The sequence below is a fragment of the Anarhichas minor genome, unplaced genomic scaffold (assembly GCF_050575085.1).
Source record: "Anarhichas minor isolate MPS153535 unplaced genomic scaffold, ASM5057508v1 ptg000021l, whole genome shotgun sequence".
NCBI lineage: Eukaryota > Metazoa > Chordata > Actinopteri > Perciformes > Anarhichadidae > Anarhichas > Anarhichas minor.
The window spans coordinates 280001-298565 of NW_027466467.1; the positions used below are offsets into that span (position 1 = coordinate 280001).

Genomic DNA, 18565 nt, shown 5'->3' on the forward strand with positions numbered 1-18565 from the left:
GTATCCTCATACAACCTATGGTCAAAAAGGTACTCCTCATAATTCCGTTGAATATCTTCGAATGACGGTGAATGACGGTGAATGACGGTGAATGACGGTGGGTGGGACCAGCTTGAGAATTGACAAGTTGTGTTCCCAAATAAAAGATCAAAGAAAAGTAAAGCCACATGTGACGGTGAAAGACATCTGAACCGCAAGCCCCGCCCATAAGTCATGCTCGGTGTTATGGAGTGAGGAACAACATGGATAAGAACATAACCAGTAAACATAACTGAACCATAAGAAGTGGACGTAGTGGTCATGACGTCACTCGTTGGTTTGTTGACTTTATGAAGCCTCCAGTTCAGCATTTTGGCCATCACCATCTTGTTTTTTGCAACCAGTGAACAGGAAGTGACCATATCTGGACTGAGGAGGAGTGACGTAGAGACGCCGTATGACGTAGAGTCGCCGTATGTGGCGACTGTGGCTAAGTGGATAGTAGGGCCGTCTTTCAATCAGAGGGTCGGCGGTTCAATCCCCGGCTCCGGCTCCGCTAGTCGCATGTCGATGTGTCCTTGAGCAAGACACTTAACCCCAAAATTGCTCCTGTAGCTGTGCCTACGGTGTAGAAATGTGATAGACTCTGAATTGTAAGTCGCTTTGGATAAAAGCGTCTGCTAAATGACTGTAATGTAATGTAATGTATATGTCTCTGGTAGAGACCTGTCAATCACCGTGTAGCCCCGCCCTAAAGCATCCCCTGCTTTATGGTCTGTGTGACTCTAAATGGACCATAATGTACTAAATGAACATCATGCTGTATTGAAGAAGACTTGAAACTAGAGATTGAGACCATAAACTCATGTTTACAATGTTTACTGAGGTAATAAATCAAGAGAGAAGTAGAGTCATTTTCTCATAGACTTTATACAACCAGAGGAGTCGCCCCCTGGTGGACACTAGAGAGAATGCAGCTTTAACACATGAAGCTCTGACTTTACTCTTCAGAACCGGAGGTTGCCGCCTGATCTGAATGTAAATGATGTAATCGATGCAGCATTACTCGTACGTCTCCCCCGAAAAAACATCAGCCAATACTAATGAGTGTAATTCAAAGGAGACAGCGCCGGCTCCAGAGATAGTAGGCGCCTCTGAAGAAGAACGATTAAGTTAAAAAACCATCCTGCAGCAGGGCTGAAGACAACACTGACAGCTGATAGCAGGTGAAACACGAGGAGGAGCTTCTGAGGAGACGCACAAACAGTGAGCGGAAACCAGATAGGACCGTGATCTCACACTGTGGGTTCAATGTGACGCTGCAGAGTGCAACGCAAAGGCCCGCGATGCCTTCAGTGTCTCGTGGGAGCGGCGTAATTTACATTAGACCCGTGAAGCTGTGAGTCGGGCGGTGTGGTGCAAGAGCAGGCTGTAAAGAGAGAGACGAGGAAAAGACCAGTTTCATTTATTGTTGTGTTTCAAATGAGCGTTTGCATTTTCCCTCCTGATGGTAACCGACACAATGGCTTCACCTCCAGCCCTGTTAGTCCACTGTTAGTCATGGCAGTTCATGAAATAGTCACTAAATGCAATCTATTGGTTTTGTGTACAGGGACAGAAATGACATACTTTATAATATCAAAAAAGATGAATATAGGTGGAAACGAGGGTTTCTGTTGGTTTTGTTGCCCAAACCTAACTTTCACTTTTAACGTAACGTCTTCCCGAAAGAAAGGTTTTTCCGAGGGTTAGAACATTAGGGACAATGTGTCTCCCTGTTCACAAACCACTAGATTACATTTCATGAATATTTAATGAGACTGAGTTGTAATATTTGGTCACCAGTGTTGATGTTTGAAACTGCAGATGGACTGAATTCAATAATGGCCGACAGACACAAGGCGTCATATCTATTTAACTGTCCAAATACACGGAGCATTGTTTCTATTTGATTCATGGCACTAAAGCTCGTTGAATATGAGAGCAAGAGACGGAGAAACGAGAGCATGAAGTGGGCAGAAGCAACAATGGGAGCTGGGATGCGTTCAAGGGCTGTAATCTGCATCAGACCTATATTACATGGCTGAGCATCGCACAGTGGAGGATTTACTAAATGTAGACTGTAGAAGAAGAAAGAATAAGGTGGAGGGAGAGGAGGAACGAAGAGGAAGACGAGAGAGAGAGAGAGACGAGTGGGAGGATGTAATGCAGTGATGCATTCAGGGGTCCCGTGGGACGGAGCTAATCTACATTAGCCAAGTCCAGACTGGGAGAGACAGAGAGACAAACAATCGAGGAGGGAAGGGAGGAGGAGGAGGATGGAGAAAGGAAAGGAAAGGAGAAAGAAGAGAGAGAATAATTGATATTTACAGACGGCGAGAGAGAACAAAGAGATGGATAAATACCTGTAGGAGATCTTTTTATCTCTCCACTTCTGTCCCGTCAGGGCGTAGCGTTTGTTCCTCTGCCGCCGGCTGGTGTGAGGATGATCGGGGACGCCACAGCGAGGCCTCCTCATCCACCTGCACACAACCAACCACGTGTTAGTACACAGACACAACCAACCACGCGTTAGTACACAGACACAACCAACCACGCGTTAGTACACAGACACAACCAACCACGCGTTAGTACACAGACACAACCAACCACGCGTTAGTACACAGTCACAACCAACCACGCGTTAGTACACAGACACAACCAACCACGCGTTAGTACAGTGACAACCAACCACGCGTTAGTACACAGACACAACCAACCACGCGTTAGTACAGTGACAACCAACCACGCGTTAGTACACAGACACAACCAACCACGCGTTAGTACACAGACACAACCAACCACGCGTTAGTACACAGTCACAACCAACCACGCGTTAGTACACAGTCACAACCAACCACGCGTTAGTACACAGACACAACCAACCACGCGTTAGTACACAGACACAACCAACCACGCGTTAGTAGACAGTCACAACCAACCACGCGTTAGTACACAGTCACAACCAACCACTCAGTACACAGACACAACCAACCACGCGTTAGTACACAGTCACAACCAACCACGCGTTAGTACACAGTCACAACCAACCACGCGTTAGTACACAGTGACAACCAACCACGCGTTAGTACACAGACACAACCAACCACGCGTTAGTACACAGTCACAACCAACCACGCGTTAGTACACAGACACAACCAACCACGCGTTAGTACACAGACACAACCAACCACGCGTTAGTACACAGACACAACCAACCACGCGTTAGTACACAGACACAACCAACCACGCGTTAGTACACAGACACAACCAACCACGCGTTAGTACACAGACACAACCAACCACGCGTTAGTACACAGACACAACCAACCACGCGTTAGTACACAGACACAACCAACCACGCGTTAGTACACAGACACAACCAACCACGCGTTAGTACACAGTCACAACCAACCACGCGTTAGTACAGTGACAACCAACCACGCGTTAGTACACAGACACAACCAACCACGCGTTAGTACACAGTCACAACCAACCACGCGTTAGTACACAGTCACAACCAACCACGCGTTAGTACACAGACACAACCAACCACGCGTTAGTACACAGACACAACCAACCACGCGTTAGTACACAGACACAACCAACCACGCGTTAGTACACAGACACAACCAACCACGCGTTAGTACACAGTCACAACCAACCACGCGTTAGTACACAGACACAACCAACCACGCGTTAGTACACAGACACAACCAACCACGCGTTAGTACACAGACACAACCAACCACGCGTTAGTACACAGTCACAACCAACCACGCGTTAGTACACAGTCACAACCAACCACGCGTTAGTACACAGACACAACCAACCACGCGTTAGTACACAGACACAACCAACCACGCGTTAGTACACAGTCACAACCAACCACGCGTTAGTACACAGTGACAACCAACCACGCGTTAGTACACAGACACAACCAACCACGCGTTAGTACACAGACACAACCAACCACGCGTTAGTACACAGTCACAACCAACCACGCGTTAGTACACAGACACAACCAACCACGCGTTAGTACACAGACACAACCAACCACGCGTTAGTACACAGACACAACCAACCACGCGTTAGTACACAGACACAACCAACCACGCGTTAGTACACAGTCACAACCAACCACGCGTTAGTACACAGTCACAACCAACCACGCGTTAGTACACAGTCACAACCAACCACTCAGTACACAGGAAGCTGCATCCCCTGGATCCGTCACTGTGAACATGTGTTGGACTCATTTTGAATCCTCTGAAGGCCGACACGCACACAACTCTGCCGTTCGTACTTTTATGAAATGAAGTAAACGGAGGCAAAACTTTATCAACACAACTTATAATAACAATAATAATCAAAGTCTCATTCATCTCTTCGTGTGCTCACTACTTCAGAAAAAAATGCAGCTTCACTTAAACTTTACAAATTAAAACACTTTGGACTTTTAGAAAATTCATGATTTTGTGAATCAGTTTATTAAAATTCATTGAGACTTTTCTCAGTTTGTGAATACTTTGTTGAGTTTTCTTCAGATGATCGATGTGAAGAAGTCTCTTTAGAAGCTCGTCTCAGACATGAACTCACTCGATCGTCGTCTCGTCCAGGACTCCCGTCACAGGAATCCCGTAGAAGCGCTGCATGGCGGCCACGGCCGACTGCAGCGCTTTCTCCTGCCGCAGGTCTGACGTCCGGACGTCGTGAGGCAGCAGGTAGCCGTAGTTCTTCAGCCACGTCTGACAGAGAAGAAGAACAAAGTGTGATCAATGCAATAACTGTTCAAATCCAAAACATAAGCTCTGAAACAGAAAGGGCCACGTGTGGAAAACGATATGTTAGAGATAAATTATGCTTCAAGTGATTTAAAATGATGAGTTCATAAAGAACGGATTCATTGACAAATACATTTTGGTCTAAAACATAAAGCAACATAAAAAGCACCATTGAACGACTAGACAAACAAGGAGGACGCAATTCTGTGGACAAAATATAAGAATGAATGCGCTTCATGAAATGTGGTGAGTATGTTGTTATTTGCTCCTCACGCATCATTTGTTAACTTCCTGTTTGCTGTGGATGAGGTCTGGGTGTCTGTAGGTGGCGCTCTTTGTCCCTTTTATCTGTTGAGTCATAGTTCAGTCAGATCTGAACACACACACATGATGCACATGTCTCTACGAGGACGTCGTTATCTCTGATGTCCACAGCTCATAAAGTCTATGGATCCTTTTGGAAATAGGAATAAAAAGTCACGCGTTGTAATTGCTGAACATGTCTGAGAATCGGCACGTTTCTAAGTTTGTTTGAGTAATAAAGTCATCCAGCGACACACGTCTGTACATCCAGGGACCCGCTGCCAGCAGGAGCTGCTAGTAGACACTTCTCATGGTTCTAGACCTCTTCTACATCTCACTGCGTGAACACAGTGTCAGACATTCATACCCGTGCTGTAAAGTTATCTTATTCACAGCAAGTAAGTCTTCACACAGCAGACGTCGCAGTTTTTGAATGTTGAAGTTCTCCTCTGATGTGACAAAGCAGATCAAGATGAAATAAAAGGGCTGAGAGGGTAGAACATCTCCGTCTGTGGAGGAGAGAGATTCATGAGGAGAACGCTGTTCCACCCGAACATGTTATTCACACTGATCCACAAATCAAGTTTCCTCCAAAGATTCTTATTAAATGTCGTATTTTTCCACTTTGCAGTGCACCTGTCTCTTTAATATGACATAACACAATCTCACAACCCTCCTGAGAGAGAGAGAGAGAGAGAGAGAGGGAGAGAGAGGGAGAGAGAGAGGGAGAGAGAGAGAGACAGAGCGAGAGAGAGAGAGAGAGAGAGAGAGGGAGAGAGAGGGAGAGAGAGAGAGAGAGGGAGAGAGAGGGAGAGAGAGAGGGAGAGAGAGAGAGACGGAGCGAGAGAGAGAGACAGAGAGAGGGAGAGAGAGAGAGAGAGAGAGAGGGAGAGAGAGAGAGGGAGAGAGAGAGAGAGAGAGAGAGAGAGAGAGAGAGAGAGAGAGGGGAGAGAGAGAGAGAGAGACAGAGGGAGAGAGAGAGAGAGAGAGAGAGAGAGAGAGAGAGAGAGAGAGAGAGAGAGAGAGAGAGATAACGAGGCGGGAGGCTGAGCCCTTCTCCACAGTAGGTCATTAATATTTCAGAGCCAGTCCGAGCTCAGCAACCAGCAACCAGCACTCAGCTCAACGTGAACATCTGCCCGACGACCACGACGGACGCAGGGAGGTCAGACCAGCGCTGAGGGACTCAGCCGAGCCTCCGACTCACAAACCTCGTAAACACTTCATAAATCCATCTTTTCTGTTTCATTCCAAAATATAATGTCATCATCTGGAGAAAAGGGGCAAAGAAATGACACCGGAAATAAACGTGTTTAAATGTTTTGTAAAAATGATCAAGGTATCCTCAGACAACAGTTCATATCTTATGAGAAGTTACTCCTCGTTCACTGTGAACTATCCCCTCGTTATATGAATACTGTGTTTTACAAATGAACTCCCGTCTTTAAAAGAAACTCAGTTGGGTTTAAGCAACAAAACTACTTATTTAGATTTAAGAAAAGAGGTGAAATACTTCGTTAGGTTTAGGAAAGGATCGTTGTTTGGGTTAGAATAAGTGACGATACTAAAGTACGCTCAAAAACTTCAACATTTCATCAACGCGGCGCATTGTTTTCCGTAGATTTTGCTACGAATGCTGGATGAGACCTGAAATAACACAGGGAACAGTATGTGATGTATTTAAATCATAGAATCATAAAACGACCGTCATATGTCATCAGAGTGCCGCTGCGTTGTGATTGGACAGGACTTTTCACCACAAACAGTTTATCTTAACCCAAACTATGACCTTTGACCTTTGAACCACGGTGTAGCTCAACATCTACCAGTGTAGCATGGAAGTGGATTTAGCTAGCTAGCCAACTAGCCAGCCGCTAAAGGAGTGAAACGTGACGCTTCATCCACGCTCTCTTCAGCGTATGAAAGAACACATCAGTGATATCAGTTTGCTCGGCTGGTTTAACAAACGGCTCCTCGTCTTTTCTGTTCTGCTCTCAGCGGCCTGAACAACAAACGAGCCTCCGCTCCACGAAATCTATTTTACTTTCATAATCTCTATTATTAGTATTTATTGCATTCTGCCGCCGACCTTCATCTATCAGCCGACTACGGTGAACAACCCGAACGTCTTCACTTCATCATCGTCTGCAGGCCAGACTTCACAAACTAGTTGCTGTTTATGCTCATTATGTTTCCATCCAGCTGCTGCAGACCGGAGCAGATGTGTGGAACTCTAACTCCTCAGTTTAACTAAGCTAGACTGTGATGCTGATCTGCCTCTCATCCTAAATGAGCCGAGAGCAAACTGACCGCTCACAATCAAATTCAACATCTGTGGTGATGACATCACCATTGTTCTCTGACAACAACATCTCAATCTGATTCCTGTAATTGACTTTTGTTCAATCCTGAACCACAATAATGAAAAAATACATAAATATAAAACACAACAGAGCCCTGAGCCAGTAAAACTAATTCACTAAAGCTGTCAAGATACAAGAATTATGCTTTTTAATCTATAAAATAGTGTTTCATCAAGCAATTACTTTAAACATCAAAGTTTTTTTATTTCAAACAATAAGGTATAATATAATATTTCATTTAGTAATCTCCTTTAACAGCTGACATGTTACAAAGAAGATGCCAAAAAAAGAACTGGAGCCTGAAGAATCTAGAGTGTGTCCTGCATGGCTGAGACACACACACACATGCACGCACACACACACACACACACACACACACACACACACACACACACACACACACACACACACACACAGCACTCTCTGCAAAGAAGTCTCCAAGGACCTTGATACTGCATTAGTCAGTATGTTTGTGTGTGTGTGTGTGTCTTTATTCAGCATGTCTGTGTGTGTGTGCATCCTTGCACCCCTAGGTGTGCCAATGTTTTAGTGTGTGTGTGTGTGTGTGCGCGTGTGTTCACTCTGCAGACTAGTGGGCCAGCTGCTGCTGGCTCAGAAGAAGCAGTTTGAATTAAATAATTCACCAGCTGCTATTATACAACAATTACTACAGTGCCATCAAAGCTCTGAACGCACACACACACACACACACACACACACACACACACACACACACACACACACACACACACACACAAAGTTTCATATAACGTGAGTGCAGCAACATAAATCAGTGGCACCATTAGAACCTCCACATGTGAACAGCTGGACAGAGACTCACTGACGCACAAAGACGCCTGAGACGCCATTCTTCCTGAGGAGGATCACGTGACACGGGAGTGACGAATCAGGGACTGATGAGACACAAACAGGAAGTGAACATCGGTGTCTGCATCATCTAAGTTTTTCCGTTTCTGCCCGTCCAGACTGAAACACAACCCCGGAGATTTCAAACTAAAAGGACGTCAGCAGCGTTATTTAAACTTCTCCGTTAAGTGTTGATGCAGCCCAAGTTTCACTGCTGCATCCCGGAGACTTGTGTTGATGTCAAAGTGTACGCAGCAGCAGCAGACAGGCCACCACCAGGCAAAGCATCATGGGAGTACAGTAAAAGAAATGCACTTGTTACATGTTGTCAAGTATGAAAAGAGCGAAAGTGAACCCTGTAAGAGGACTTGATTACTATAATCACTTTAACCGTGGTCACTGTGAGCGATTTCATTCACGACTGCTGCTTTTCATCCCAAAATAATCCTGGGAGAGATATATCATAACTCTTCATCAAATAATAACGGTCATCGTCACAAAGGTCTCACACACAACCAGTAAAGGGTTAACTAGTGTAGACGGACCACTTTGACCGCTACTGTCTTTATTATTAGGAGTCGCATTGCTGTTACCATTTAATTACTGCTTTTGTTATCATCATTATTATTCTACTATATCTGCTGCTGCTGTTCTTACTAGTAGTCTTATTTTTTCCATCATTATTCTGCTTATTACTCTCATTATATGAATCATTTATGTCGTATGCATTGAATGTGAACTCTGTAATGTTGTTCGTTCTGTACACATGACATCCATCCTCACAGAGGATCCTCCTCTGTTGCTCTCTCTAAGTCCACGTCCACTCTCATCTTTACCCTGAGCGTCCACACTACGCCGGAGCTTCAGAGCACCGAGGACGGATACGTTTGGAAGCGATGACGCCCACTACCGCGTTCACGACGCGTCCTTCCCTGATTGGTCACGCTCCTATCACGTGACTCTTTCCCGGAAAATCACAATCGACAGTCTTGATTATCGATGGACTACCAGGTTAGTTCAACATGGACGACTGATTACAGGTTTCCTCAGATCAGGTTCTTCCTGCTCTGATGTGAGGGTCCCGGGACAGGATGTCACATGTGTACGGACTGTAAAGCCCTCTGAGGAGAAGCCTGATTTGGGGCTATAAAAAATACATTGAATTGAATTGAATTGATAGCAGGACTGCGTTCTAGCAGGAGGAGGCGTTGCCACGGCGTTAATACTGCAACACAGATGAACGCTTCGTCCACAACGATGCACAGAAACACCTCGTTTCCACCGGCTTTTCTTTCTAAAACAATCTTTGCATGTTGATGCGTTTAGAGTCGTCTGTAACACGAGGACAAAGGACGACAAGGAGAGCTTGTTGGATTGCTTTAACAAATAAATCCTGGTTTTACGTCCTTCACTGCGTCGCCTCTCACCAATGTTTTCATGACTAAACATAATAAAACGAGACAAACTCATCCTGGATCCTCTCCGTAGAGCTCGTAGTGGGCGACGCCCCTCGACTTCAACACGACAGGAAGGTGAGGGTGTGAAGAGTGCAGCGATCGTGGGTGAACTTGACTTTAGACATCAAGATGTAATACACTGACAGCACACACACAACTGTTTCAACAAAGCAGTGTGTGTGTGTGTGTGTGTGTGTGTGTGTGTGTGTGTAGCAGAGAAAGGATTGCTGTTCATAAGCCCGTCTCAGAAACAACAGAATGTACAATCGATAGGAGAGCGGTGGGAAAGTCACAAAGTCAAACTGGTGCATGAAAGTAGCACAGAGGCTGTTTGTTATGGAGCTGGAACTTGAGTTTAGATGCGTGAGACAACGCTTCCATTCCTCTCTTCTCTCTCCCTGGTTCTTCTGAGACTTCTCACCTGTTCAGCTCCTTAAATTACATCAAAACAACCGAATATAAATATATAGATGCTGTTCTATGAACCACGAGCTCTCACTGCAGTGGTTGCTGCTACTGGAACACTTCAGAGTGTTGTACTCACAGAATGATCTCATCAGACAGAGACAAACATGGCCGCCTTTAGTGAGCGCGTGAGACGCACTGAGCTTTAAACCGGCTCCAACACCAACTGATTATTATTTAGCATTAATACAGACGTCCAACACAGAGAGAGGGGAAGTCCTCTCAGGACGGACGGGATCGCACACACGATGAGGTTCAGGCCAGCGGCAACTCCAACATGTCAATCAAAATGTTTCAAAAAACCATCAAATCCTCTCAATAGGAAGCAGAAACTACTGTTGTTGACGCTGGATGAATAGTTTCTGGTTCATTTTACTGTCAGTCGACTAATCTAAATTTATTTTAAAATATGAAACAGGAAGCTGGAAATCCCCAAAATCTGATTCTGTCACACCTTCAGTCTAATTCTGCATCTCAGAGAAAAACATTAATGTGACGTCTTATTCTGTGTCTTCTTTGAAAATGTTTATTTACAAACAATAACAACAATAACATGCGTCTGTCTGCGTCCACCTGGTTGTCTCTGTCTCTCAGCCTGTCTGTCTGTCCGTCTCTCTCTCTCTGATGTCTCAACCTGTGCGTCAGCCTGCCAGTGTGCGTCTCCTCCGTCTGTCTGCTGAGACAGAAATAGACCCCCCCCCCCCCCCCCGCTAAACTATTTACTGCCTCAGCGTGAGTGCAGCGGGTGAACCCTCCCCCCCCCCCCCCCCAACTCGAGGTGTTGTGTTGGTTTCTAGATTCGTTGAGTCGACATCGAAAACATAAAGTACAATAACATTGTGAACACAGCGAGGAGCATCTGATGGTTATTTCCTTCAATCAATTATTGTTTCTCTTATAAAATGTCAGAAAATAGTGAGAAAAAACAAACCAGAATATGTTCAACTTACTGTTATAAAAGAGACAAGAAGGTGGAAACATTCCCACTTCAGAAGCTACAACCACGAACATTTAAGCTTTAAAGATGTATTCAATGATTCGGTGATAATTACATTTGGTGATGATGAAATCTATCAACAAATCATTTCAGATCACATCTTAGTCTGAACCCCAAAACCGGCTGGAGGGATTGATAGACATGCTTTCTGTAAACAATAACCAAACGACACTGTTTATCACAAACAGAAGCTGTAAAGAGAAAAAGGTGGATTGTCATCTCTCCGACGGTCCTGGAACGCATCACGTTTGACAAACTGTCAGATAGAGAAACCGAACGACAGGAGAAGTTGTAAAAATGTAAATAGTTCAATATTCATATATCACAAAGAGCCTCGATCTTTATCCAACGTTGGTGAGACTCGAGGACACACATTCCAATGTTACATATCTAGATTCCATTGTTTTCTTTTGTTTATGATTCATGGTATTATAATTGTTTTGGCACTAACAACATGTTTGAGTTCTCTACTGCGATCTACGATGTCACTTTTACGTCACTCGTTGGTTTGTGACGTTATGAAGCCTCCAGTTTGGCAATTCGGCCGTCCCCATCCTGGTTTTTTTATCAACCAGTGAACAGGAAGTGACCATATCTGGACTGAGGAGGAGTGACGTAGAGACGCCGTATACGTCTCTGGTAGAGACCTGTCAATCACTGTGTAGCCCCGCCCTAAAGCAGCCCCTGCTTTATGGTCTGTTTGACTCTAAATGGACCATAATGTACTAAATGAACATCATGCTGTATTGAAGAAGACTTGAAACTAGAGATTGAGACCATAAACTCATGTTTAAAATAAATCAAATAAAGAATCAAATAAAGCTGTAATGGAGGATTCAGACCCTTCAAAGTAAAAGTAAATGAAATGTAAAAGTGAGTCCTGCATTTCATCCACCAAGTATTTACTTAAAGTATCAGAAGTAAAATCACCCGTAATGCCAAAAGATGTCTCCTGTGAGTGTTTCTACTGGACGTCCTGCTACATTGGTGTGTGAGCAGCTTTACTGTTGACGTGGATCTGAACCTCAACCTCAGTGAGAAACAGGATACAAAGTGGTATCTGATCACGACCTCCGAGGATCTTTTGTCAGGAGGTAACTGATCGCTCCGGACTCCCCAACGGCTTCACGGCCTCCTGTTCTCTCAAACATAAGAACAATAAGAACAATAAGAACAATAAGTTATTAACACCCACGAACATCTGGCTTTTGTCTTCCGTTGGAAAAGGTGATACTCAGCATTTATCTCCAGGACGAATGACTCTGATCCGTGATCCACTAACAGCAGGTCAGTGGATCACGGATCATACAACTCACGGTTCTGATCGGATCACGGATCAGAGTCACGGATCGGATCAGCAGAAAAGAAAAAAGGGAGAAAATATAACTTTTAGAGATCCATCATCGTGTCTTTATGGCAGATATGAACAGACACTGATTATAGCAGCTGGTCTACAAGCACCCAGAATATTTATATTTGCAACCGTTCAAAAAATCCTTTCAACGCTCTGAAGTCTGTTCACCATCAAACATTCTTTGTTATAATAATGTATAGTGTTTAAACACATAATTCAAATGATAAGGAAATGAAAGATTGCATTTGTATTGATGAACAAATCTCTTCATTATTATTTTTAATGATGTATTATAATGTATAATGTAAACAGATCATAATTCATCTATAATATCTATTTTAAATTCATGTGAAAACATCTCCTTCAAACGACTGGATTTATTCTAGTTTATCACCAAAACTACATTTTACAGATGACATGTGAACACATCATGATAGCAGTGCATTCATACCTGGGCCTTCAGTGCTGTCTTACCACCTCATAACCTCATGATGACGCCACAGCTACGGTTATCTGTTTCTAGGGGTGTAATAACACACGTATTCATATTAAACCGTTCGGTACGAGGCTTACCAACCGAACAATACGTTTGAATAATACGAGTGCGTTTGGAATATGCAGAAGCTTAAATTGTAGGAAATATAATGTTTTCTGCGCTCACATAGGAGACAACGGGCTGTGACCTCTGAACCCAGAACAAAAAAAAACACAACAAAAAACAGCTGAGGCTCCGCACGTGTGTTCTGGGAGGCTACGCTAACTAGCTTAACGGGAAAACAGCAGCAGCACACACGCTACACTCTCCCCACAGGCTTAGCTGTTCCTACTGATTCAAACAGGCTAAAGCAATCACCACACAATCCACATTCCTCCAGACCATCGGTCCTGCTTTGTAGAAGAAAACAGCCAAACACATTCAATTGTCCGGACAATAAGAGTTTAATCCCACGGTTAAATTCCAACTCACAAATCCGTTTCTCCTCCTTCATTGAGTGTTAAAAAAACAAAGCTCGGTAAAAAAATAATAATCTACACCAAGCAAAATGCAAAAAAATGTATAATTTCTTCCATATCTTTCAATTTGAACTCGTACTCCGACTAAGCCTCTGATGGCTACTTTAAGTTTCGTTTCACGATAGTCACGTGCTCGCCCACTGACCAATCACAGCACACGCTGCACCTCACTGCAGAGCTGCACATGGACACTGAGCTGCACGTAATGCTGACGTACTTGTAGGCCAGCTAGCAGCTCTGATAGTCAAAGAATACGCCCAACATGTCAAACTAAAGATCTGATTGGTTGAACACTATGATCAACAACATCGTCCCCATTCACTTAAAGTGCACATGGATTCACGTGTGAGTCTGCAGGCCTCTGCCTCTGTTCTTACCTAGAGACACAGAGGTGAGATCTGATTGGATAAAAGCTCTACTTAAAACAAGCTGCACTGGAAGCAGAGCAACTGAGGAAGACAGTAGCTGTGCAATGAGAACATAAGATAATGGGGAAAATATCTTTATAAATTATAATACATGTAGTGTATTTAACAAAAATTATTAAATTATAAAATAGATATAGCTTTGTGATTCTCTTTAGGCCAGCAGAGAAGGCCTTGAAGGCCCTGATGGCCCACCACTGTTATAACGTTATAATGTACCTTCAGCCAGTACTCATGTTCACTGAGCAGAGCCTGAAGGCATCATCATGTAACTGAAGTGAACCTGGTTAGCCGTTAGCGGTGCTGCTAACGTTACTAGCTTTCCTGTTGGTTAGCCGTTAGCGGTGCTGCTAACGTTACTAGCTTTCCTGTTGGTTAGCCGTTAGCGGTGCTGCTAACGTTACTAGCTCTCCTGTTGGTTAGCCGTTAGCGGTGCTGCTAACGTTACTAGCTCTCCTGTTGGTTAGCCGTTAGCGGTGCTGCTAACGTTACTAGCTCTCCTCCTGTTGCTTTAAACACTGATTGGTTGTTTACAATGAAACATGATCAGAGATCAGAGACTAGAAACACATGTTCTACTGAGTCAGTAACACTTTATTTACACTCTGATGGTTAACGATAAAACTTTATTTACACTGATGGTTAACGTTAAAACTTTATTTACGTGTGTTCGGCTTGAGTTGAAATATTTCAACTGGAATATTTAAATTCGACGCAGCCTATCAGCGATGAGATTCTCCACCTGTCATCACGGAGGTCTTGACACTGTTGAATCAGAAATGTGGGCACCGAGAGCTCTACGATGTATTAGAACAGAGGCCGGACAAAACTATGTGTATAAATATGTGTATGAACTAAAGACTGTCTATGGTACAAACAATAATGCTGCTGCCGTATTTATTCTATGAGAGTGACGCGAATAAACACTAATGATCCAAAACTAACTAGAAGCACCGACCTGACTTTTTCAGTCCCTGAATACATTTTGAAGGAAATGTGCCTTCTGATTACATTTATTTTAATATAATGAGGTAATATTAATCATCCTATCGACAGTACAACATCTGCTCATAACACCTGCAGCATTATTATAGATATGACTTGATGTAGGGGGGTTCAGAGGAGATTGTAAAAAGCCCGACTGGTGGCTTAAATTCTGGCTCCCTGGCATGTTGCTCAGAGCAGCGGAGAGATTTAGGGCTCGGATCTGAGGAGCTCGGCAGAATAAGAAAGACATTAAATACATGGGAGGAAACTTCCTCATGTGTGAGTACTTATAACACACCTAATGTGTTGTTTCAAAACTCTACATCATCAAACAATCCTTTATTTCTCTCCATTCATTAATAATCGGTGAGATTTGTTTGATTTGTCCGATCTAAAATCGTGGTCGTCTTTTCATCGCCAGAGCCGCAAAAATCTTTAGCGTTTGCACTTCTGTCACATTGTCAGACTAAAAATGGACAATACAAAAATACATAAAAAGTATTACATTTGATGCAGCACTTGTGTGTTTTATTTCACCAATCCTTTTCAAAACCTGAGCCTTGTTAGGTTTTTAAGAACAAAGGATGAAGGAGCTTGCAGGCCGCAGGAACTCTTCTGCTGCGAGCTTCTTACTGCGCACGGGCATCAGAAGAATGAGCTGGACCCGGTCCAAAATTAAAACAATATTTAATGTACTACACAAAGTTCACTTACAAACTGAATTAACTATCAATAGTAATGTTCTCGAGAGCAGAGACCACATACACGCATCTCCTCACAGTCCGGCGCGGCCAGTTAGCTGAAAATGAGAGCTGCAGTAATCTGAGGTAAACTCCCTAAAACAGTCTTTTGTATCCCCTGAGAGTCGGAAAGTGTCCGACACTTTCATAAAACATGTGAATGACCCTCTGTGGCGATTAGTGATTGGCTTCATTTGAATTCTGCCCCCTCCCATTATCGATCCCTTAGCAAAACATCTTGGCTCTTCTCAAAACATCTTGGACTCCTCCTCTCTGTCCTGCTGGTCAGCTTGGCATTTGACCGTCCCACTGGCCCCATCCTCCATCGATGAGGTCGCCTCCATTTGCTGCTGCATGTCTGACACCTCACTCAGAATCTCTATCTGACCCTCAAGTCTTAGTGTTTTAATACCTACAGTGACTATACTTCTATAATCTAATACATTCAATGAGTTAATATACTGTAACATATAATATCCTCTATAAGTAAGAACATTGTAAACCTATAATACATTCCATATGGAAACATATTGTGACTAACATATTTATTATTGTAACACTTCTACTCACCACTAGGGGTGTTATTAAATCTTACTAATAATGCGTTTAATACTGAAATTCTCCACAGCCTACATTACCCACGATGCAACTGACCACAGACAGTTGCTCATTTCTTTGTACTCGGACACCTGGAGACACACTTATTATGAAATACTTTTTGACAAATACATCAAACAAACTAACTGATTGATCGACTATTTGTTTTCTGCAGAAAGCCGTTCCACCGACTCATCGGGGATCCGCTGGAGAAGAGTTCATATGTGAGAATGACTGTAGGAATGCTGACTATGAGATGTAGAAACAGAGCACTAACACGGAGGGTTAAGGGTTCAACTCCCGCCGGGGCAATCCAAGCTTCCAATGTACTCCGTCATGTTGCCGCGAGGCACTTTGGATAAAAGCATCTGTGGAGCGGCTCGTTGTCGTTGTCGGGTGAAGATCCCGTCAAACTTTTCAGAAACCCCAAAAATAACTTCCTGTTTTTAGTTTGATGACAAAGCAGTTTGGAAGTTTGTCTCGTGGGCTTAAAGGAGTCAGTGGAGAATTTAAAGTAAAAGAAAACTTGTCGATGTCTCCGTTCTATATCATTTTGGACTGTTTATGTGAATAAAACTACATTTGAAGATTCACTTTAAGGAATTTGTGACAGAAAAAGCAGCTGAGGTGAACGTCAGAGTCTGCAGAGTTCATGACTTCTGTCATTTGATTCTGCTCAAATAAAAACGTCAACATCATCGTCAGCAGGAAACTCCTGCAGCCTCAGTTATGATCAACAGATTCATATCTGTGGACGTTGTGTCTGTCAGCATTCATCGTGTCGTTACGAAGCAGCAGCTCGTCAGCTTCGTCTTTCATTCCAGTAAAACAAGTCACCAACATTTCTCAGTTGGCTTAAATATTATTTTCATATTCTGTAATTCATTGAGTTCATTGAGTGATTTCTTATTTCTTAATTGTTTTTTTTTGTCAATTTGCATCTGCACGGTTACTAAGCAACAATAACGTCACTGAAGCTGCCGTCTTCAACACAAAATCTGAAGCTTCAGATTAAAAGATGGCCGTGAAATAAACACAACCGACTGACTGACAGGTGGCGTTGTGAAGGACGCGTCACTACTGTGAAGTCACCGCTGAGTCGCTGGTGAAGCTACGCTCAGTGTGGAGCCACAGACGGGTGAACAGATTCATCAACAGACCGGAGGAGAAGAGGAGGAGAGGAGGAGAGGAGGAGAAGAGGAGAGGAGGAGAGGAGCAGAGGAGGAGAGGAGGAGAAGAGAGGAGAAGAGGAGAGGAGCAGAGGAGAAGAGAGGAGGAGAAGAGAGGAGCAGAGGAGGAGAGGAGCAGAGGAGGAGAGGAGCAGAGGAGGAGAAGAGGAGAGGAGGAGAGGAGGAGAAGAGAGGAGGAGGAGGAGAGGAGCAGAGGAGGAGAGGAGGAGAAGAGAGGAGGAGGAGGGGAGGAGAAGAGAGGAGAAGAGGAGGAGAAGAGGAGAGGAGAAGAAGAGGAGGAGAAGGAGAAGAGAGGAGGAGAAGAAGAGGAGAAGAGGAGGAGAAGAGGAGAGGATGAGAAGAGGAGAGGAGGAGGAGAAGAGGAGGAGAGGAGGATAAGAGAAGAGGAGAGGAGGAGGAGAAGAGGAGAGGAGGATAAGAGGAGAGGAAGAGGAGAGGAGAGGAGGAGAAGAGGAGAGGAAGAGGAGAGGAGAAGAGGAGAGGAGAAGGAGAAGAGGAGGAGAAGAGGAGAGGAGAAGGAGAAGAGGAGGAGAAGTGGAGAGGAGGAGAAGAGGAGATGAGAAGAGGAGAGGAGGAGAAGAGGAGAGGAGGAGAAGAGGAGAGGAGGAGGAGAAGAGGAGAGGAGGAGAAGAGGAGGAGAAGAGGAGAGGAGAAGAGGAGGAGAAGGAGAAGAAGAGGAGAAGAAGAGGAGAAGAAGAGGAGGAGGAGAGGAGGAGAAGAGGAGGAGGAGAAGAGGAGAGGAAGAGGAGAGGAGGAGAAGAGGAGAGGAGAGGAGGAGAAGAGGAGAGGAGAGGAGAAGAGGAGGAGAAGAGGAGAGGAGGAGAAGAGGAGGAGGAGAAGAGGAGAGGAAGAGGAGAGGAGGAGAAGAGGAGAGGAGGAGGAGAGGAGGAGAAGAGGAGAGGAGGAGGAGAAGAGGAGAGGAGGATAAGAGGAGAGGAAGAGGAGAGGAGAGGAGGAGAAGAGGAGAGGAAGAGGAGAGGAGAAGAGGAGAGAAGGAGGAGAAG

General features: G+C 44.2%; 1 protein-coding gene across 1 annotated transcript in view; it reads right to left on the bottom strand.

Moving 5' to 3' along the window:
- mmp24 (matrix metallopeptidase 24) overlaps positions 1-18565 on the bottom strand; it is a 57281-nt gene that overhangs the window by 27805 nt on the left and 10911 nt on the right. The window contains exons 2-3 of the mRNA XM_076095879.1: positions 4618-4766; positions 2385-2501 (exon numbers count right to left, since the gene is read on the bottom strand). Of these exons, the coding sequence (XP_075951994.1) occupies positions 2385-2501; positions 4618-4766 (266 nt within the window). The remainder of the gene's footprint in view (positions 1-2384; positions 2502-4617; positions 4767-18565) is intronic.